This window comes from Hyla sarda, chromosome 12, assembly GCF_029499605.1.
Source record: "Hyla sarda isolate aHylSar1 chromosome 12, aHylSar1.hap1, whole genome shotgun sequence".
Lineage (NCBI taxonomy): Eukaryota > Metazoa > Chordata > Amphibia > Anura > Hylidae > Hyla > Hyla sarda.
The window spans coordinates 27,508,155-27,532,262 of record NC_079200.1 but is presented as its reverse complement, the minus strand read 5'-3'; the positions used below and the strand labels follow the sequence as shown (position 1 = coordinate 27,532,262).

The window sequence follows — 24,108 nt, the reverse complement described above, 5'->3', positions numbered from 1 at the left end:
ACAGGTGCAGAGTATAGTTAGTGTGGGGGATGGGATATGAAAACAGCATATGAGGTCTGGATATGGTGTTGGAATATACGGTCTGGATATTTGGAAGGAATATGAGATAGGGATATGAGGTCAGAATATGAGAATGGGATAAACAGTGGGGATCAAAAGTTTGGGCACCCCAGGTAAAAATTTGTATTAATGTGCATAAAGAAGCCAAGGAAAGATGGAAAAATCTCCAAAAGGCATCAAATTACAGATTAGATATTCTTATAATATGTCAACAAAAGTTAGATTTTATTTCCATTATTTACACTTTCAGAAACACTTAACAGAAACAAAAAAATGGCATCTGCAAAAGTTTGGGCGCCCTGCAGAATTTATAGCATGCACTGCCCCCTTTGCAAAGCTGAAACCTGCCAGTGTCATGGATTGTTCTCAATCATCATCTGGGAAGACCAGGTGAGGTCAATCTCAAAGGTTTTAAATGCCCAGACTCATCTGACCTTGCCCCAACAATCAGCACCATGGGTTCTTTTAAGTAGTTGTCTAGAAATCTGAAACTGAAAATAGTTGACGCTCACAAAGCTGGAGAAGGCTATAAGAAGATAGCAAAACTTTTTCAGATGTCAATATCCTCTGTTTGGAATGTAATTAAAAGGGTACTCCGCCCCTAGACATCTAGACCCTCGGGATTGCCGCTGCGGCACTGCGCTATCATTACAGCACAAAGCGAGTTCGCTTTGCACAATACAAGTCTATGGGAGGGGGCGTGGCGGTTGTCACAAGGGGCGGAGCCATGACATCACGCTGCTACGTCCCCTGTATCGCCCGTCATTACGCACAGAGCGAACTCGCTCTGTGCTGTAATGATAGTGGGGTGCCGCAGCGGGGATCCCGGGGGTCCCCAGCAGCGGGACCGTGGCGATCTGACATCTTATCCCGTATCCCTTGGATAGGGGAAAATATGTCTAGGGGCAGAGTACCCCTTTAAGAAATGGCAGTCATCAGGAACAGTGGAAGTTAAAGCAAGATCTGGAAGACCAAGAAAAATATTAGACAGAACAGCTCACAGGATTGTGAGAAAAACAATTCAAAACCCACGTTTGACTGCACAATCCCTCCAGAAAGATCTGTCAGACTCTGGAGTTGTGGTACACTATTCCACTATAAAGAGATACTTGTACAAATATGGTCTTCATGGAAAAGTCATCAGAAGAAAACCTCTTCTACGTCCTCACCACAAAAATCAGCATTTGAACTTAGCAACTGAACATATAGACAAGCCTGATGCATTTTGGAAACAAGTTCTGTGGACCGATGAGGTTAAAATTTAACTTTTTGGCCGGAATGAGCAAACGTACGTTTGGAGAAGAAAAGAACCTCTGAAAAGAACCTCTGTCCAACTGTTAAGCATGGGGGTGGATCAATCATGCTTAGGGGTTGTATTGCAGCCAGTGCCACAGGGAACATCTCACGAGTAGAAGAAAAAATTGATTCAATAAAATTTTAGCAAATTTTGGATGCTAACTTGATGCCATTTGTGAAAAATCTGAAGTTAAAGAGAGGATGGCTCCTACAAATGGATAATGATCCTAAACACACCTCGAAATCCACGGGGGATTACATCAAGAGGCATAAACTGAAGGTTTTGCCATGGCCTTCACAATCTCCTGACCTCAACATAATTGAAAATCTATGGATAGACCTTAAAAGAGCAGTGCGTGACAGACAGCCCAGAAATCTCAAAGAACTGGAAGACTTTTGTAAGGAAGAATGGGCAAAGATACCTCAAACAAGAATTGAAAGACTCTTGGCTGGCTACAAAAAGCGTTTACAAGCTGTGATACTTGCCCAAGGGGGCAGTACAAGATATGAACTCTGCAGGGTGCCCAAACTTTTGCAGACGCCATTTTTTTTGTTTTCTGTTATTTTGAAAGTATAAATGATGGAAATAAAATCTAACTTTTGTTGACATATTATAAGAATGTCTTATCTGTAATTTGATGCCTTTTGGAGATTTTTCCATCTTTCCTTGGCTTCTTTATGCGCATTAATACAAATTTTTACCTGGGGGGCCCAAACTTTTGATCCCCACTGTATGAGAAGGGATTTGAGGTTGGAAGATGAGAATGGCATATGAGGTCGGAAAATAAGGTCAGAATATGGGGAAGAGATATGGTTTGGATATGAGGTTGGGATATGAGGATGAGAGAGTCATCGTTGCTTTTCCTCTTCCACAAGGAGAAAGACCGAGTAATGCCGGGTACTAAGCTAGTCTTTTTATACAAGTTATGCATGTAAAGATTGTTAACTTGTACAAATAGTCTGCATTAAAGTGATATTTCTATTGCATACAGTGATGGCACAAACCTAGGATATGTCATGACTTTATGATAGGTGGGGATCAAACCTCCTGACCATGAATGAATGGGACATAACATGGCATACAGCTCTGGAGTAGGACATGAAGTTTTTTTTGCTGCCAAGCCTATTCACTTGAATGAACTGTACAGGGGAAAAACAGCAACATGGAATTAATTTATACAATGCTAATAGGGGTTATATGGGCACCATTTTTTGTGGGTATTGTAACAAAAAAATCATACACTAACCTTACCTTGTCCACACTCTGCTACCGGTATCACAAAGCTTTGGTTCCTGCTGTGCAGCAGCTCCTGGTTCAGGGATGTGACATCATAGGCCTGCTCTGCCTATCGGTGTCTGAGGTGGGACACTACTGAGGCTATTAATTGGGCGAGTGAGCCTATGACATCACATCCCCAAATCCAGAAGTGCCGTGCAGCAGGGACTGGAGCTCTGTAATGCCAACTGTGGAACATGGGTGAGGAAGTTCGATGTACTTGTTTCCTAATTACTACTTACCTAAAGTGTGAGAGAGAAGTAAAAAAGGTATGGGCGCTCTCTCATGTGTAGTGGGGAAGTGGTTGGATGGCAAGAAACCACTGCACCCAAGGTAATGTGATGTCCCGCTGGGGTTATCAGCAGCGACAGCATCTCACCTGGGAAGTGGGTGGAGTGGAAGGCGGTCGGGGCAATTGTGCAGCTCAAAACCCCTATCCGTATCCGCAAAGGGTACGGAAACAATGCAAACAGGAAAAGGAGAAGAAAAAGGGGGTTATGAACAAGCGCTACTGCTTTTGAGAAAAGGATTCAGGACGTCGCTGTAGCACAGGACAGTTTATTATTTTTTCAAAGTGATAGGACAACGCGTTTCGGCACTAGCATGTTCCTTCTTCAGGTCCACAAAACAATTAATGTATGACGTCCTGTAGCCTGCGTTGTGCTAGGATGGCGTGGCCACGCCATCCTAGCACAACGCAGGCTACAGGATGTCATACATTAATTGTTTTGTGGACCTGAAGAAGGCACATGCTAGTGCCGAAACGCGTTGTCCTATCGCTTTGGACCATAATAAACTGTCCTGTGCTAGAGTGGCATCCTGAGCCCTTTTCTCAAAGGCAATAGCGCTCGTTCCTAACCCCCTTTTTTCTTCTCCTTTTCCTGTTACTTACCTAAAGTAAATTATAAACATGAATATTAACATAAAACATAAAAAAATAATATAGGTCTAGTGCTCAGAATGAAAACATTAAGATTCCAGAAGTGGTTTAAATGATAGATAATAAAATAGAAAATTTGGGGAAAAAAAAATACATGCTGACACACAGATGTACAAGCAACAAGCACCTATTGTGGAGCAGCAGGGGGTACTGACTGAACCGAAACGAAATAATAGTCATTTTAGAACTGTCTATACTTGTACGAGAAGTATAAATAATAACTCTGCACTGTATGGCTGATATGTAAATATAGAATGCGATCCTTCTGTAATGACATGAATGCATAAAAAACTGTATAATATGCTAATATGCTATATAAATAAAAGAAAATAAATATCATTGCAACAAGCTGTTCCTAAATATATAGACATTTCAAGTGGCTTCCAAAAGGATCTTCATTTCGAGTCACCTCAGATACATCGGGCAAGGACAACTACACAGCGCTGTTCCCCTATACATTCAGTCATTGGTTACATGATCATCATTTGCTCTTCTTACCCGCATCGGATGAATGTCAGCATAGGGGGGCTTCCCTTCAGCCATCTCTATTGCGGTTATGCCAAGTGACCAAATATCTGCCACACAGTTATATCCAATCTCTTGAATCACTTCTGGAGCCATCCAAAATGGAGTGCCGATAACAGTGTTCCGTTTTGCCATAGTATCCTGATGATAAAGAAAACAAAGCAGCCACATATTATACTTGTTGTTACCATAAACTGATACAATTAAAAGGATACTCTACTGCTTTAAAATGTGTTTCCTATCCGCATGATAGGTGTCTGATCATGGGGGGGGTCCAACCTCTGGGACCCCTCACCATCTCCTGACTCTTCTTGTGCATAGAGAGGCGTGTCAGCACATGCTCCGTGCACTGTATATGGGAGCACCAGAGATACACGAGTACAGCACTTGCATGGAGCGCCTGCTGACACACCACTTCATGCCCAAGGAGAATCGGAGCCCGTTTTGGAGATTGCAGGGGGTCCCAGAGGTCTGAACAATTGCACCCACCCCAACCTCCAACCACCCACCGAGGACCTCTTCAAAGAGTTGATTAACAGGGTCACCATGGGTCAGACCATCACTAATCTCACCTATCCTAAGCATAGACCTTCAATGGTGATTATAAACTTTTTACTGCCATAAAGGGGTACTCCTGTGGAAATCTTTTTTTTTTTTTTTTTTAAATCAACTGGTGCCAGAAAGTTAAACAGATTGGTAAATTACTTCTATTAAAAAATCTTAATCCTTCCAGTACTTACAAGCTGCAGAATACTACAGAGGAAATGGTTTTCTTTTTGGAACACAGAGCTCTCTGCTGACATCATGACCACAGTGCTCTCTGCCGATATCTCTGTCCATTTTAGGAACTGTCCAGAGCAGCATATGTTTTCTATGGGATTTTCTCCTACTTTGGACAGTTCTTAAAATGGACAGAAATGTCAGCAGAGAGCACTGTGGTCATGATGTCAGGAGAGAGCTTTGTTCCAAAAAAAAAAAAAAAAAAAAAAACATTTCCTCTGTAGTATTCAGCAGCTAAAAAGTACTGGAAGGATTAAGATTTTTTAATACAAGTAATTTACAAATATGTTTAACTTTCCGGCACCAGTTGATTTAACAAAAAATAAGTTTTCCACCGGAGTACCTTTTTAAAGGGGTAGTCCAGTGGTGAAAAACTTATCCCCTATCCTAAGGATAGGGGATAAGTTTGAGATCACGGGGGGTCTGACAGCTGGTGCCCCCTGCGATCTCTCTGTACGGGGCCCCGGCTCTTCGGCCAGATAGCGGGTGTCGACCTCCGCACGAAGCGGCGGCCGACACGCCCCCTCAATACATCTCTATGGCAGAGCCGGAGATTGCCAAAGGCAGCGCTCCGGCTCTGCCATAGAGTTGTATTGAGGGGGCGTGTCGGCCGCCGCTTCGTGCAGAGGTCGACACGACCCCTTCCCGCGGGCTGCCAGGGCCCCGTACAGGAGATCGCGGGGGGCCCCAGCGGTCGGACCCCCTGCGATCTCAAACTTATCCCCTATCCTTAGGATAGGGGATAAGTTGTTCACCACTGGACTACTCCTTTAAAGTCTTTTTCTTGACTGATTCTGAGCAACAGTGAGTTTTCTATGGTAAAATTAATTCCATCATTTTCATCATCCATCATTGACTTCATAGACCTGTTTGGATATAATTTTAATCTTCATTCTAATGTATTCCTAGTCTTGGAGGAATACTCTGAGCAGAGTTGATACTCTTTACTTCTGATACTTTTTAAGGGGGCAATGCTTGACACAGGCATATTCTCTCTATGATGTCCTTTGAACCAGTGTCATACCGCTTAGCCCCGATAAAAATTATTGTTTTCTTTTTCCCAATTGTAGTGTTGCCTGAGACATTACATTACTAGTCAGGTGTTAAAAGGGAGCCTTCTGTGCTTCAATGGGAGGAGCGACCACTGGGTGGGGGGGGGGGGAGAGATCACTCTCCACAGGCCTGCAGGTAATTGTAGTTTCAAGCACAGCAGACATGCAAGGGTGCTCAGCTGTGCTGCAATGGGTGGGGTGACTGATGTGTGGGAGGGAGAAAAGTGACCTCACGCTTACAAACAAGGAATCCTGGGACTTGTAGTTGGAGGGAAATAAGTCCAACAGGAAATAGCTATTTCACAAAAAGAGAGCAGCAGTGTTATAGTGGATTCACAACATAGCCATTTAGCCCCAAGACAAGAATGGATCCTTCCCAAGCATGTCCATTACTGTCTGGAAGGTAAGCACTAAAGTCACCTTATGGTGGATAACCCCTTTAAGTTTATGGTGACGTAAAGGATTGTAATGCCCATGTTCTATTAGGGTATATGGAAATCATACTGATCACCCAGAGTTTTTCTGCACAGAGATTCTGTAGTGTGAATGCACTCTAACAAAAGGGATCCATGCTCTATGAGCCTAAATGAAAAGTTGCTCTTGCAGCCGCTCTAGTGGGATGGAGACTACCATGTTTTATATGCACGGGTACTGATCTGTGCAGCCACCATACTCTGCCGCCCCTACAGCAATCAACGTCAAGCCAAAAAAGGTTTCCCCGGGATAAAAATCAGCAGTTTGACAAAATACCGGGAACTCCATTCTCAAAGGGGATGTCCCCGATAACACAACCCACTTAAAGGGGTACTCCATCCCTAGACCTAGATTCTGTCCCTGATCGCGGGGTGTCCGGTCGCTGGGACCCCCCGCTATTTCCAAGCCAGTGTTGCGGCGCTCATGAACACAGAAACCTGGGCCTTCCATGTTCGTGACCTCATGCCACGCCCTCTCCATTCATGTCAATGGGAGGGGGCATGACGGCTTTGTACTAGCAACAAATTTTGGACCATATTTCATTCCAGTTTTTGCAGTGATTCTACTGATTTAACCAATATGTAAAAATACCAAACCATACAAGAAAGAATAAAATGTACCATGAAAAAATACTTACAGTCAGCTGACCTGCCACTCCAAAATCTGCAAGCTTAGCAACTCCTTCAGAGCTTAATAATATGTTTCCGGCCTTTATATCTCGGTGTATTTTCCTCATAAAATGAAGATACTCCAAGCCCTTTAAAGTCGACTGGAGAATTGTGGCTATTTCTTCTTCTTTCAACTGGAGAGAGAGAGAATAAAATGGTCTTTGTCATAGTAATGAATAACATATGATTTATATGACTGCAGGAAGGGCACAATCTACGACGTTACAAGCCATTAATATGGCATTTGAGGAATTTGCGTTCATGGGACACAAGTTTTATAGTATGGAATTGTATTATGATCAGCTTTATAATGACATAAATTTATGTGGCGTGACACAGCGGTTAGCACTGTCCCCTTGCAGCACTGGGTTAAAGGGGTACTCCGGTGAAAACCTTTTTTCTTTTAAATCAACTGGTGGCAGAAAGTTAAACATATTTGTAAATTACTTCTATTAAAAAATCTTAATCCTTCCTGTACTTATTAGCTGCTTAATACTACAGAGGAAATTCTTTTCTTTTTTGAATGCTCTCTGATGACATCACGAGCACAGTTCTCTCTGCTGACGTTATTATAATAATAATAAGAAGAAGAAGAAGAAGAAGAAGAAGAAGAACACTATTTGTTGTTGTCCTTAGGGGGATTTGAACCCAAGTCCCCAGCACTGCAAGGCAGCAGTGCTAACCACTGAGCCACCATGCTGCCCTTAGCATACATCCGCTATGCATGGTTGCTAAAATGGACAGAGATGTCAGCAGAGAGCACTGTGCTCGTGATGTTATCAGTGTTCCAAAAAGAAAGGAATTTCCTCTGTAGCATTCAGCAGCTAATAAGTACTGGAAGGATTAAGATTTTTTAATAGAAGTAATTTACAAATATGTTTAACTTTCTGCCACCAGTTGATTTAAAAGAAAAAAGGTTTTCACCGGAGTACCCCTTTAAAGGGGTACTACGTTGCTCAGCGTTTGGAACAAACTGTCCCGAACGCTGGAGCCGGTGTCGGGAGCTCGTGACGTCATAGCCCCGCCCCCTCATGACATCACGCCCACTCAATGCAAGTCTATGGAGTACCCCTTTAAAAAGGGGTTGCCCAGTGAAAAAAAATCTACCTGTGCACGGTTGCCAAAAAGTGGAACTAAGCAACTTTATTATTTTAATGTTATTAGCCATAGTGCTGAGATATTCCACATCAGTTTTTTATTTTTATTTCAATTATATTAACCCCTTAAGGACCGGGGTTTTTTCCGTTTTTTGCATTTTCGTTTTTTGCTCCTTGCCTTTAAAAAATCATAACTCTTTCAAATTTGCACCTAAAAATCCATATGATGGCTTATTTTTTGCGCCACCAATTCTACTTTGTAATGACGTCAGTCATTTTGCCCAAAAATCTACGGTGAAACGGGAAAAAAAATCATTGTGCGACAAAATTGAAAAAAAAACGCTGTTTTGTAACTTTTGGGGGCTTCCGTTTCTACATAGTACATTTTTCGGTAAAAATGACACCTGATATTTATTCTGTAGGTCCATACGATTAAAATGATACCCTACTTATATAGGTTTGATTTTGTCGGACTTCTGGAAAAAATCATAACTACATGCAGAAAAATTAATACGTTTAAAATTGTCATCTTCTGACCCCTATAACTTTTTTATTTTTACGTATATGGGGAGGTAGGAGGGCTAATTTTTTGCGCCGTGATCTGAAGTTTTTAACGGTACCATTTTTGCATTGATAGGACTTATTGATATAAAAAGTGACCAAAAATGCACTATTTTGGACTTAGGAATTTTTTTGCGCACACGCCATTGACCAAGTTGTTTAATTAATGATATATTTTTATAATTCGGACATTTCCGCACGCGGTGATACCATATATGTTTATTTTTATTTACACTGTGTTTTTTTTTTAATTGGAAAATGGGGGTGATTCAAACTTTTAATAGGGGAGGAGTTAAATGATATTTATTCACTTTTTTTCCCACTTTTTTTTTTTGCAGTGTTATAGGTCCCATAGGGACCTATAACACTGCACACACTGATCTCTTATACTGATCATTGTTATCCCATAGGGACCTATAACACTGCACACACTGATCTTCTATGCTGATCACTGGTTTCTCATAAGAAACCAGTGATCAACGATTCTGCCGCATGACTGCTCATGCCTGGATCTCAGGCACTGAGCAGTCATTCGGCGATCGGACAGCGAGGAGGCAGGAAGGGGCCCTCCCGCTGTCCTGTCAGCTGTTCGGGATGCCGCGATTAGCCGCGGCTATCCCGAACAGCCCGACTGAGCTAGCCGGGAACTTTCACTTTCACTTTTAGCCGCGCGGCTCAGCTCTGAGCGCACGGCTAAAGGGTTAATAGTGTGCGGCACCGCGATCGGCGCAGCGCGCTATTAGAGGCGGGTCCCGGCTTCACTATGACGCCGGGCCCGCCGTGATATGACGCCGGGCCCGCCGTGATATGACGCGGGGTTACTGTGTAACCCCGCGTTATATCAGAAGAGCAGGACCAAGGACGTACCGGTACGTCCTTGGTCCTTAAGGGGTTAAAACATAGCAAATATATATATATATATATATATATATATATATATATACATACACACACACATACATCTCATACCATACACCTGTCCATTATAAAACAGGAAGTGAAACTACAATCCAAATACTTCCTCTTTGTGTCATGCCATAAATAGAGGTTAAAGGGGTATTCCAGGAAAAAAAAACTTTTTTTTTTTTTTTATATCAACTGGTTCCAGAAAGTTAAACAGATTTGTAAATTACTTCTATTAAAAAAAATCTTAATCCTTCCAATAGTTATCAGTTGCTGAAGTTGAGTTGTTCTTTTCTTTCTGACCACAGTGCTCTGTGCTGACACCTCTGCTTGTCCCAGGAACTGTCGAAAACATTAGAGTTTTGCTATGGGGATTTGCTCCTACTCCTTGTCCTACTGAACAGTTCCTGAGACAGACAGAGGTGTCAGCAGAGAGCACTGTTGTCAGACAGAAAAGAACAACTCAACTTCAGCAGCTGATAACTACTGGAAGGATTAAGATTTTTTAAGGGAAGTATTTACAAATCTGATTAACATTCTGGAGCCAGTTGATATAAAAAAAAAATAATGTTTTCCTGGATAACCCCTTTAATGATTTAACTTGGATTTAAAAGTTTAAAGGCTGGTGGGTGCCGTGGTTTCCTTCTTTGCATAATTTGAGTAAAGATGTATGGCACCACTTTACCCTGTCAGTTCTTTGTAATACTCCATTGATTTGCCAAACAACAGTGCAAATAATATGTGCTGTAAAATGATAAATCATATGCCTGATCATTTTGTTCTCTCTGGAGAAAGACCGCTATCAGAGGTGCCTGGCTGCTAATAATGGTGTATAAAAGCCATAAAGGGAATTCATTACATTGAAAATGTAGTGCAATCTACAGGTATCATGTTATAGAGCATTAGGAGCTAAGCAGATGATATATACAATACAGTACAATATGCAGGTATCATGTTATAGAGCAGGAGGAGCAGAGCAGATGATATCTACAATACAGTACAATCTACAGGTATCATGTTATAGAGCAGGAGGAGCTGAGCAGATGATATATACAATACAGTACAATCTGCAGGTATCTTGTTATAGAGAAGGAGGAGCTGAGCAGATGATATATACAATACAGTACAATATGCAGGTATCATGTTAAAGAGCAGGAGGAGCAGAGCAGATGATATATACAATACAGTACAATCTGCATGTATCATGTTATAGAGCAGGAGGAGCTGAGCAGATGATATATACAATACAGTACAATCTGCAGGTATCATGTTATAGAGCAGGAGGAGCTGAGCAGATGATATATACAATACAGTACAATCTGCAGGTATCTTGTTATAGAGCAGGAGGAGCTGAGCAGATAATATATACAATACAGTACAATCTGCAGGTATCAGGTTATAGAGCAGGAGGAGCTGAGCAGATTAAATATACAATACAGTACAATCTGCAGGTATCTTGTTATAGAGCAGGAGGAGCTGAGCATATGATATATACAATACAGTACAATCTACAGGTATCATGTTATAGAGCATTAGGAGCAGAGCAGATGATATATACAATACAGTACAATCTGCAGATATCATGTTATAGAGCAGGAGGAGCTGAGCAGATGATATATACAATACAGTACAATCTGCAGGTATCAAGTTATAGAGCAGGAGGAGCTGAGCAGATGATATATACAATACAGTACAATCTGCAGGTATCTTGTTATAGAGCAGGAGGAGCTGAGCAGATGATATATACAATACAGTACAATCTGCAGGTATCTTGTTATAGAGAAGGAGGAGCTGAGCAGATGATATATACAATACAGTACAATATGCAGGTATCATGTTAAAGAGCAGGAGGAGCAGAGCAGATGATATATACAATACAGTACAATCTGCATGTATCATGTTATAGAGCAGGAGGAGCTGAGCAGATGATATATACAATACAGTACAATCTGCAGGTATCATGTTATAGAGCAGGAGGAGCTGAGCAGATGATATATACAATACAGTACAATCTGCAGGTATCTTGTTATAGAGCAGGAGGAGCTGAGCAGATAATATATACAATACAGTACAATCTGCAGGTATCAGGTTATAGAGCAGGAGGAGCTGAGCAGATTAAATATACAATACAGTACAATCTGCAGGTATCTTGTTATAGAGCAGGAGGAGCTGAGCATATGATATATACAATACAGTACAATCTGCAGGTGTCATGTTATATAGAGCAGGAGGAGCTGAGCAGATGATATATACAATACAGTACAATCTGCAGGTGTCATGTTATAGAGCAGGAGGTGCTGAGCAGATGATATATACAATACAGTACAATCTGCAGGGATCATGTTATAGAGCAGGATGAGCTGAGCAGAGGATATATACAATACAGTACAATCTGCAGGGATCATGTTATAGAGCAGGATGAGCTGAGCAGGTGATATATACAATACAGTACAATCTGCAGGTGTCATGTTATAGAGCAGGAGGTGCTGAGCAGATGACATATACAATACAGTACAATCTGCAGGGATCATGTTATAGAGCAGGATGAGCTGAGCAAATGATATATACAATACAGTACAATCTGCAGACATCATGTTATAGAGCAGGAGGAGCTGAGCAGGTGATATATACAATACAGTACAATCTGCAGTTATCTTGTTATAGAGCAGGAGGAGCTGAGCAGATGATATATACAATACAGTACAATCTGCAGGAATCATGTTATAGAGCAGGAGGAGCTGAGCAGATGATATATACAATACAGTACAATCTGCAGGAATCATGTTATAGAGTAGGAGGAGATGAGCAGATAATGTTGGCTGTCCGGGCATGCTGGGAGTTGTAGTTTTGCAACATCTGGAGGTCCGCAGGTTGAAGACCACTGGTATAGGAGGTAATACTCACGTGTCCCCACCGCTCCGGACCCATCACCGCTGCCCTGGATGTCGCGGCGTCCCGGTGGTGTCCCCGACCCTCCGGACGTCTTCTTCCCCGGGATCCACGCTCTCCGTCGCCGTCATCACGTCGCTACGCACGCCGCTCCTATTAGATGACGGGACGGCGTGCGCAACAACGTGATGATGTCGAAGGAGAGCGCCGGCCATGCAGGGGATCCCGGCACGGAGCAAACACCGAGGAGGCAGGTAAGGTCCCTCCCGGTGTCCTATAAGCTGTCTCGAACAGCTGTCACTTTTGCTTCAGACGCGGGGGTCAGCTCTGATTGCCGCGTCTGAAGGGTTAATACAGGGCATCACCGCGATCGGTGATGTGCTGTATTAGCCGCGGGTCACGGACGTTGATGGCCGCAGGGACCACCGCGATAGGTGTGTATTCGCCGTATAAGACGCACCAGTTTTGGGGAAGAAAAAGTGCGTCTTATATGGCGAAAAATACGGTAGTTTCTTCTGGCTCATTGACCATGTTTTCAGAGTAGGGATTGATGTTCCTAAGGCTAGGTTCACACTACTGCTATGCATCGTCCCTGGTTCGTTAGGCTCTTTTTTATTTTGTGCTTAACGGACCCTGAACGGGTCAGAGCACAACGGACACCAACGGGTCACGACGGTTCCCATTGACTTTGCATGGGGTCCGTTATTTTGGAGGAGTTAAGCGGGAGGATAATACCAGACCCGTAGTAATTTTTCATCCGCTAAACTCCCGTCATATTATAACGGAACTAGCACTAACGGTGCTCAGCGGTAGTGTGAAAGAGCCCTAATAGGAGGCTGGGACTGGCTGTCCTAACCTACCCTCTGTGTCTGATCTGATCAAAGTTGAGAAAACTATTCTGGGGTGCTTAGATCTCCACATAAATGTACAAACACCTGGTATCTGAGACCTCTCCTACCTCTGAATTCTTCTCCTTACTAAAAGCTTGAGAAACAGATTTGGGCATACAGTTTTCCACCGTTCAAAAAACATTGCTATTAAAAGGCACCTAGACTGTCCTCTAGATGTGTTAGATTAAGGGAAAATACACTGCTCAAAAAAATAAAGGGAACACTAAGATAACACATCCTAGATCTGAATGAATGAACTAATCGTATGAAATACTTTCGTCTTTACATAGTTGAATGCGCTGACAACAAAATCACTCAAAAATTATCAATGGAAATCAAATGTATCAACCCATGGAGGTCTGGATATGGAGTCACACTCAAAATCACAGTGGAAAACCCCACTACAGGCTGATCCAACTTTATGTAATGTCCTTAATACAAGTCACAATGAGGCTCAGTAGTGTGTGTGGCCTCCACGTGCCCGTATGACCTCCCTACAATGCCTGGGCATGCTCCTGATGAGGTGGAGGATGGTCTCCTGAGGGATGTCCTCCCAGACCTGGACTAAAGCATCCGCCAACTCCTGGACAATCTGTGGTGCAATGTGGCGTTGGTGGAAGGAGCGAGGCATGATGTCCCAGATGTGCTTAATCGGATTCAGGTCTGGGGAACGGGCGGACCAGTCCATAGCATCAATGCCTTCCTCTTGCAGGAACTGCTGACACACTCCAGCCACATGAGGTCTAGCATTGTCTTGCATTAGGAGGAACCCAGGGCCAACCACACCAGCATATGGTCTCACAAGGGGTCTGAGGATCTCATCTCGGTACCCAATGTCAGGCTACCTCTGGCAAGCACATGGAGGGCTGTGCGACCCCCCCCAAAGAAATGCCACCCCACACCATTACAGACCCACCGCCAAACCGGTCATGCTGGAGTTTGCTGCAGGCAGCAGAACGTTCTCCACGGCATCTACAGACTCTGTCAGGTCTGTCACATGTGCTCAGTGTGAACCTGCTTTCATCTGTGAAGAGCACAGGGCGCCATTGGCGAATTTGCCAATCTTGGTGTTCTCTCGCAAATGCCAAATGTTCTGCCCGGTGTTGGGCTGTAAGCACAACCCCCACCTGTGGATGTCGGGCCCTCATACCACGCTCATGGAGTCTGTTTCTGACCATTTGAGTGGCCTGCTGGAGGTCATTTTGTAAGGCTCTGGCAGTGCTCCTCCTGCTCCTCCTTGCACAAAGGCGGAGGTAGTGGTCCTGCTGCTGGGTTGTTGCCCTCCTACGGCCTCGTCCACATCTCCTGATGTACTGGCCTGTCTCCTGTTAAAACCTCCATGCTCTGGACACTAAGCCACAGCAAACCTTCTTGCCACAGCTTGCATTGATGTGCCATCCTGGATGAGCTGCACTACCTGAGCCACTTGTGTGGGTTGTAGACTCCGTCTCATGCTACCACTAGAGTGAAAGCACCGCCAGCATTCAAAAGTGACCAAAGCATCAGCCAGGAAGCATAGGAACAGAGAAGTGGTCTGTGGTCCCCACTTGCAGAATCACTCCTTTATTGGTGGTGTATTGCTAATTGCCTATAATTTCCACCTGTTGTCTGTTCCAATTGCACAACAGCATGTGAAATTGATTGTCAAGCAGTGTTCTTCCTGAGAGGACAGTGTGATTTCACAGAAGTGTCATTGACTTGGAGTTACATTGTGTTTAAGTGTTCCCTTTATTTTTTCGGAGCAGTGTAGTTATAAAGTTAGGCTAGGTTTTAACATAGGGTTTTTTTCTGGCTCTTTTTGAAAAACTGCCAGTGCAGATTTTGAGCCAAAGCCAGAAGTGGATCCAGCAGGAAGGATGTATCCCATTCATTTTGAATACACTTCTGACTTTGGCTCAAAAACTGCAGAGCAGTTTTTCAAAAAATTTCAGATTAGAATACACAAATTTAACCCAAAAGACACAGAAGCATGTTGGAAATGCGAAAGTGAATTCGGAACCCACTTACATATGTGATAGCACTGCCCCACGGTTTTTGGTTGCAGGTTCACCAGAAGGTAAACCATAATGACACTTAGAATATTCCCTTCCAAACCGAATCGATTTTACTACGTGTTTCCCAGCTCCATTTCATCTAGATCTCAGATATTTCCTAGAATTCTATTTTCAGTAGCTAAAGTCATACTACTTAAATCCTGGAAATCCAAATTAGCACCTACTGTAAATGAATGGATAACCAGAGTGGACTATATCTATAGACTGGAGGAATTAGGAACACCGATCACATACAAAATTTTAAGTAAAAAGAAAGAAGGGAAACACCAGGATGCACCTCTAGTGAAGACCGCTATGGAATATTGTGTGATAATGAAACAAATGGGCTGCTTACCCTTAGGTGTTTCTCTTTGAGCACAACACCTACAGTTGCGTGTGGACAATAAAGATAGGTAAGTAACCCCAGGGTGATTTCGGATATTTAGAATTTTTTGTTGTCATTTTCACTGCATCAATTGGAACATTTATGATTGATATTATTTTGTTTGTAAAAAAAACTAATAAAAGACATTTTAAAACAAAACTTTGGAGAATACAAATAATTGCATTGTCCTTCAGACAGTAATCCAATGACCCATAAAGGGCTTATCCAGGATTAGAAAAAAATCTGATTTCTTTAAAAAAATAAAAATAAATAAACAGCACCACCTCTGTAATCAGTCTTTTTTTGGTATTGCAGCTCAGTTCCATTGAAGTGAATGGAGAAAAGCTGTCACACTACACACAACCTAAGGACAGGGGTGGCAATGTTTTTAGAAGGAATAAGCTCTGGCTTTCTATTCCTGGACAATCCCTTTTAGCATATATTGCACTTACAGTCTGTTTCCGTAGTCGGATGATGTCAGACACAGATCCCCCTCCACAATACTCCATAACAATCCACAGGTCACTGTTCTTAAAGTAGCTGCCATAATACTTCACAACATGGAGGCTGAAAAAAAAAGAGTAGTTAATATATAGTTTAACAGGCGGCACTTGACATTGAAGACTCTTATACTTCACAGAGAGGAAGAGACCGAAAGGACCACCATTTTGCAGATAGGAGGATAGCTGAATTGCCCGTGAGAGGTGAGCAACTGAGAAGACATATAAAGCTGCCGTGAAGAAGTAAAGGAGCAACGAACAGCTAAAATCAATGATGGAGGGAAAAATATGAGGTTTATAGGAAAAAGGAGGATCTGAAGGAGGCATGTAGGAAGATGCATATTAAAGGGGGGATTCCAGCCAAAGTCATCTTGTCCCCTATCCAAAAAATAGGGGATAAGATGTCTGATCATGTTGTTCCTGCCGCTGGGACCCCCGTGATCTCTGTGCAGCCCCCGGCATTCTGTGCCGGGGCTGCTGCTCCAATCTCAGAAACCTCAGATTCCGGGATTGGAGATGTGACACCACGCCCCCTTGTGACGTCACACCACGCCCCCTAACTTCATGAATTGAGGGGGTGTGGCGTGACGTCACGAGGGAGCGTGGCGTGACATCATGAGGGGGCGTGGTGTGACAATCCCAAAAACTTAGAGGTTTCCGAGATTGGAGCAGCAGCCCGGCACAGAATGCCGGGTGCTGCACGGAGATCGCGGTGGGTCCCAGCGGCAGGCCCCTCCCCCCCCCCACGATCTGACATCTTATCCTCTATCCTTTGGATAGGGGATAATAGGTTGATGGCCAGAATATCCCTTTAGGGTCTATTCACACGTACAGTATTCTTGCGAAGATTTGAAGCTGTGTCCAGTCATTTACTTTACATTGGAATCTGCAGCAGAAAATCCTGCGCATTAAATCTGCGCAAAATACTGTACATGTGGTGTTGGTCTCACCTCTGGTCCTCTACTTTCTCAGCTTTTTCCATAACTCCTACAGAGATTATTGAAGAAAGCTGTATGCATGTGCAGCCACCGATCTATTCAATTCATTGGGACAAACTAATGATGGCTACTGTGAATCTACCAAATGGGGTCACAGGACTCCTGTCCTCAAAATACAGTAAAATACTAGAAGCGAAACAGTTGTAATAGTATTTTCTTTAGATTATCATAAATGGAAATACCCCTCGGTTTTTGATCTTCAGAAAATCCCTCTATTAGTAATGCATGCTTAATGTATACCTGTCATCAACAAAATATTTTATATAACGTAGATAACACCATTATATGTATATTTGTAATATACATTGGTTAAAAAATATGTACCATATAATTTTGTCCTTGCAGCTATTTCCTTTGTGTCTCTATGAGCAGGACAAGTGGGGCTCTGTACACTGAGGACAAGCAGGGCTCTGTACACTGAGGACAAGCGGGGCTCTGTACACTGAGGACAAGCGGGGCTCTGTACACTGAGGACAAGCGGGGCTCTATACACTGAGGACAAGCGGGGCTCTGTGCAGTGAGGACAAGCGGGGCTCTGTACACTGAGGACAAGCGGGGCTCTGTACACTGAGGACAAGCAGGGCTCTGTACACTGAGGACAAGCAGGGCTCTGTACACTGAGGACAAGCAGGGCTCTGTACACTGAGGACAAGCAGGGCTCTGTACACTGAGGACAAGCAGGGCTCTGTACACTGAGGACAAGCAGGGCTCTGTACACTGAGGACAAGCAGGGCTCTGTACACTGAGGACAAGCAGGGCTCTGTACACTGAGGACAAGCAGGGCTCTGTACACTGAGGACAAGCGGGGCTCTGTACACTGAGGACAAGCAGGGCTCTGTGTACTGAGGACAAGCAGGGCTCTGTACAGCGAGGACAAGCAGGGCTCTGTACAGCGAGGACAAGCAGGGCCTGTACAGTAAGGACAAGCAGAGCTCTGTACAGTGAGGACAAGCAGGGCTCTGTGCAGTGAGGCGGCTCTGTGACATGCTATGGGGCTCACACATGAGGATGATTGACAAGCCAGGAGCCTGCACAGAGCCCCGCTTGTCCTACCCTCACTTCCTGTATTTGGACTCCTCATAGAGACACACAGACAATAGCTGCAGGGACAGCATTTTTTGACCCATAAATATACATATTTTTTAATCAATGTATATTACAAATATACATATAATTGTATTATCTACATTATATAAAAAGTTTTTGGTGACGACAAGTACACTTTAAATAGGCACTGCCATCTGAACAAACTTTGCATAGATAAAAAGTACAGGCAAATATAAGAAACTTTGTAAAATATATTTTTGAACAAAAACTCTTTGTTCTACTGTTATCAAGCTTCTTCCCTGTCCCTTCTCTACTGTGAGTCTGTATCCCATTCTGAATGCCAACTCAGCTTTGCCCTGTGTCTGCAAGCCAAGCCAATACGAGTCTATGGAGTGGGAAGGGGAGCTTTGCCCACCAGCTCTGGGAGAACTGCAAATTATAGATGAAGCCTGCAGAGCAGGAATCTGCAGAAAATTCCAAATACAAGTTATATAAAGTCCAGGAATAGTGCTGCTCTGTATATATACACACAGGGCAAAAACTTTTTTTTATATATGTATATAATGTAGATAATACCATTATATGCATATTTGTAATATACATTTGTTAAAAAGGTGTACATTTTTGGTGAAAAAATGCTGTACCTGCAGATATTGCCTGTGTGTCTCTATGAGGAGACCAAATACCAAAAGTGTGGGCAGGACAAGCAGGGCTGTGTGAGCCGGGAGCATGTCATAGAGCCTCAGCGCACAGAGCCCTGCTTGTCCTCAGCGCACAGAGCCCTGCTTGTCCTCAGCGCACAGAGCCCTGCTTGTCCTCAGCGCACAGAGCCCTGCTTGTCCTCAGCTCACAGAGCCCTGCTTGTCCTCAGCTCACAGAGGCCTGCTTGTCCTCAGCTCACAGAGCCCTGCTTGTCCTCAGCTCACAGAGCCCTGCTTGTCCTCAGCTCACAGAGCCCTGCTTGTCCTCAGCTCACAGAGCCCTGCTTGTCCTCAGTGCACAGAGCCCTACTTGTCCTCAGTGCACAGAGCCCTGCTTTTCCTCAGTGCACAGAGCCCTGCATGTCCTCAGTGTACAGAGCCCTGCATGTCCTCAGTGTACAGGGCCCTGCTTGTGCTCAGTGTATTAGGGGTGTAAAAAAAAAAAAATCGATTCACTCGATTATCTCGATTTTTCATTTGGCGATACTGAATCGATTCAAAATATTTTTGAATCGATCCTTTTAGGGATGTGGAATTCCGGGCGCCGGGCAGGTGAATTTTTCCGGCTCGTGCAAGCAGGGCCGGACCTGACAAGCGCGGCAACACTCTGGGTGTATGGAGTGGGCTTCCGATTCGTGCCCGCTCCGTACTCTGTGGCCCCTGGCTGATTTCAGTAGCTGGGGGCCACTGATGCATTACCGCCGCTAATTTCCAGCATGCGGCGCTCAGCAGTCTGTATGCAGCGGGCTCTGGACTCCTGCCCGCTCCATACTCTGCAGCCCCCAGCTGTTTTCAGTAGCTGGGGGCCGCCGCTAATAGCCAGCATGCGGCGATCGCCGCGGCTGGCTATTAACCCTTTAGATCGCCACTGTCAACGATGACAGCGGCATCTAAAGGGATCTGTGAATGCTCCCTGGTGGGCTGGATCGCCCCCCGCAGTGCGATCGCGGGCGGGCGATCCACTGTGGAGGTAGCCGGAGGGCTTACCTCTGCTTCCTGCTGTCCCGTGGCTCTGTCATTGATAGAGCCTGGCTTGACTAGGCTCTATCAATGGATTGCAGATCAATGGAGTTCAATAGAACTCTAATCATCTGTCTGAGGAATCTAATGATTCCTCCTAAAAGTCTAATAAAGTTTATAAAAAAAAAAGTTTTAATAAAAAGTGTAAAAGACATTGTTTTTGAGACAGAATCGGGATATATTGCAATATATATCGTCCCGTAAACAGAATCGGGATATATCGCGTTATATCGTATCGTCAGACGTGTATCGCGATATGTATCGTATCACTATGCTCTGTCCCCGTGCTCGCCAGTAATCAGACCCGGAGCGAGCACACTCCGGGGGCTGATTCTAACAGGGTGCGGCGTGGAAGATCACGGGGGTCCCCAGCGGCGGGACCCCCGCGATCAGACATCTTATCCCCTATCCTTTATATAGGGGATAAGATGTCTTAGCGCCGGAGTACCCCTTTAAGTTGTCTTGATCGTGTCTACATGCCAAAATGCATGGAGTTGCTGCCATGTGATTTTTTTTGGCTGATATATGTGTTAACAAGCAACTGAACAGGAGTGACTAATAAAGCGGCTGGTGAGTAGATGTCAGAGCATTATCAGACTTCTTTCCGACAACTCTTTCTGTGCCATTGCACTGGTTAGGGACGGTACATGACATGGCAATTAGTGTCGGCCCGTACAGGAATTGGTTCATCTACATTCTGGAGAAGCAGTTAAGCATTAAAAATGTAAGATCAGAGTTTGTCCTGGAAAAACCAGGACACGTGTCGGCCGACTGAAAAGTGATCCAACACACCCACCTCAGATACAAGTCCCACATCTCTCTGCACAGTAACATTCCGCATGAGGAGAGTAGAAAGTGAATTCACAGGAAACTAATTTAAATGAGGAAATCACTTGGCTGTATAAAAAGGTCAAGGCTTAATAATTCAGGCAGCTTTAATATTGTAAGAGCCCCGGATCCCCCGAGTCCTGACAGCATTCTCTCCATAGACTCCTCCGCACTCCAGAAATATGAAGAAACACTTGGGGCCGATGGGAAAACTAGGCACAAACTACTCCCTATTAGGAAATCCCATATATTAAAGGGGTATTCCGGGCAAAAACATTTTATCCCCTATACAAAGGATAGGGGATAAGATGTCTGATGGTCAGGGGCCCGCTGCTGAGACCCCCGCGGTCTCCCTGCAGCACCCGCATTCCGCGACTGGGGACGTGACGTCACGCCCCCTCCATTCATGTCTATGGGAGGGGGCGTGATGACAAATAATAAATAGATTTCAACATGTCTGATCCTATGTTGTGTTGGGCGTTAAGAAGGTGCAGCCGCTTGTCACATCTCCCTTTATGAATAAACATGTAAGTTTATGGGAGGTCAGAGGAGATAGCTGCCGGGCCGATCCTTTAGGTATATAACCAGCTTCACTAGCTGAATGGCAGATCTGCAGGAAAAGAGGATGGATGTCTTAGCAAGTCAACAATAAAACATGAAAAGCTCCACAACGGCCCGTTCAGTAGACTTTTACATAATTCCTTATATTCCTTACACATTAGAGGCTGCAGAAAAGGCTGCCTTTATTCTGAAGACACTATATATACAGCAAAGTGTAGAGGAATCCGGAATCCCTGATCTATATTGGGCACTATTCTTGCTTCCTCCACCTTTGGGACCATTACCTATTGGGAGAGAAAAGGCACAATGGCCAATGCTGTAGAAGCCAGGAGGAGAGAAGGTAGACCATTTCTTTCCCCGATAGGTGTGTATACCAGAGGTGGGACCCGCCATCAAGCAGAAGGTCCCTTTAAATAGGGGGATAGCTATTTACCATCTCATTCCTAATACACAGCATGGCTCCCCATCTCATACCTAGACTACAGCATGGCTCCCCATCTCATACCTAGACTACAGCATGGCTTTCCATCTCATTCCTAGTCCACAGCATAGCTCCGCATCTCATTCCTAGACCACAGCATAGCTCCCCATCTCATTCCTAGACCACAGCATAGCTCCCCATCTCATTCCTAGACAACAGCATGGCTCCCCATCTCATTCCTAGACCACAGCATAGCTCCCCATCTCATTCCTAGACAACAGCATGGCTCCCCATCTCATTCCTAATACACAGAATGACTCCCCATCTCATTCCTAATACACAGCATGGCTCCCCATCTCATTCCTAATACACAGCATGACTCCCCATCTCATTCCTAATACACAGCATGACTCCCCATATCATTCCTAGTACACAGAATGGCTCCCCATCTCATTCCTAATACACAGCATGGCTCCCCATCTCATACCTAGACTACAGCATGGCTCCCCATCTCATTCCTAGAACACTGCTGCACCCCATCTCATTCCTAGACCACAGCATAGCTCCCCATCTCATTCCTAGACCACAGCATAGCTCCCCATCTCATTCCTAGACCACAGCATAGCTCCCCATCTCATTCCTAATACACAGCATGACTCCCCATCTCATTCCTAATACACAGCATTGTTACGCCGAGCGCTCCGGGTCCCCGCTCCTCCCCGGAGCGCTCGCTTCACTCTCGCTACCGCAGCGCTCCGGGCAGCTCCACTGACCCGGTGCGCTGCGATACCGTCTCCAGCCGGGATGCGATTCGCGATGCGGGTGGCGCCCGCTCGCGATGCGCATCCCGGCTCCCGTACCTGACTCGCTCTCCGTCTGTCCTGTCCCGGCGCGCGCGGCCCTGCTCCCTAGGGCGCGCGCGCACCGGGTCTCTGCGATTTAAAGGGCCACTGCGCCGCTGATTGGCGCAGTGGTTCCAATTAGTGTGTTCACCTGTGCACTCCCTATTTATACCTCACTTCCCCTTCACTCCCTCGCCGGATCTTGTTGCCATTGTGCCAGTGAAAGCGTTTCCTTGTGTGTTCCTAGCCTGTGTTCCAGACCTCCTGCCGTTGCCCCTGACTACGATCCTTGCTGCCTGCCCCGACCTTCTGCTACGTCCGACCTTGCTTCTGTCTACTCCCTTGTACCGCGCCTATCTTCAGCAGCCAGAGAGGTTGAGCCGTTGCTAGTGGATACGACCTGGTCACTACCGCCGCAGCAAGACCATCCCGCTTTGCGGCGGGCTCTGGTGAAAACCAGTAGTGACTTAGAACCGGTCCACTAGCACGGTCCACGCCAATCCCTCTCTGGCACAGAGGATCCACCTCCTGCCAGCCGGCATCGTGACAGTAGATCCGGCCATGGATCCCGCTGAAGTTCCTCTGCCAGTTGTCGCCGACCTCACCACGGTGGTCGCCCAGCAGTCACAACAGATAGCGCAACAAGGCCACCAGCTGTCTCAACTGACCGTGATGCTACAGCAGCTACTACCACAGCTTCAGCAATCATCTCCTCCGCCAGCTCCTGCACCTCCTCCGCAGCGAGTGGCCGCTTCAGGCTTACGACTATCCTTGCCGGATAAATTTGATGGGGACTCTAAATTTTGCCGTGGCTTCCTTTCTCAATGTTCCCTGCACTTGGAGATGATGTCGGACCAGTTTCCTACTGAAAGGTCTAAGGTGGCTTTCGTAGTCAGCCTTCTGTCTGGAAAAGCTCTGTCGTGGGCTACACCGCTCTGGGACCGCAATGACCCCGTCACTGCCTCTGTACACTCCTTCTTCTCGGAAATTCGAAGTGTCTTTGAGGAACCTGCCCGAGCCTCTTCTGCTGAGACTGCCCTGTTGAACCTGGTCCAGGGTAATTCTTCCGTTGGCGAGTACGCCGTACAATTCCGTACTCTTGCTTCAGAACTATCCTGGAATAATGAGGCCCTCTGCGCGACCTTTAAAAAAGGCCTATCCAGCAACATTAAAGATGTTCTGGCCGCACGAGAAATCCCTGCTAACCTACATGAACTCATTCATCTAGCCACTCGCATTGACATGCGTTTTTCCGAAAGGCGTCAGGAGCTCCGCCAGGATATGGACTTTGTTCGCACAAGGCGTTTTTTCTCCCCGGCTCCTCTCTCCTCTGGTCCCCTGCAATCCGTTCCTGTGCCTCC

At 45.0% G+C, this 24,108-nt stretch overlaps 1 protein-coding gene across 1 annotated transcript in view; it reads right to left on the bottom strand.

Annotated features, from left to right (window-relative positions):
* The window catches only part of LOC130296605 (serine/threonine-protein kinase 4-like), a 98,281-nt gene that overhangs the window by 51,331 nt on the left and 22,842 nt on the right, over positions 1-24,108 (bottom strand). The window contains exons 4-6 of the mRNA XM_056548317.1: positions 16,282-16,396; positions 7,041-7,205; positions 4,071-4,238 (exon numbers count right to left, since the gene is read on the bottom strand). Of these exons, the coding sequence (XP_056404292.1) occupies positions 4,071-4,238; positions 7,041-7,205; positions 16,282-16,396 (448 nt within the window). The remainder of the gene's footprint in view (positions 1-4,070; positions 4,239-7,040; positions 7,206-16,281; positions 16,397-24,108) is intronic.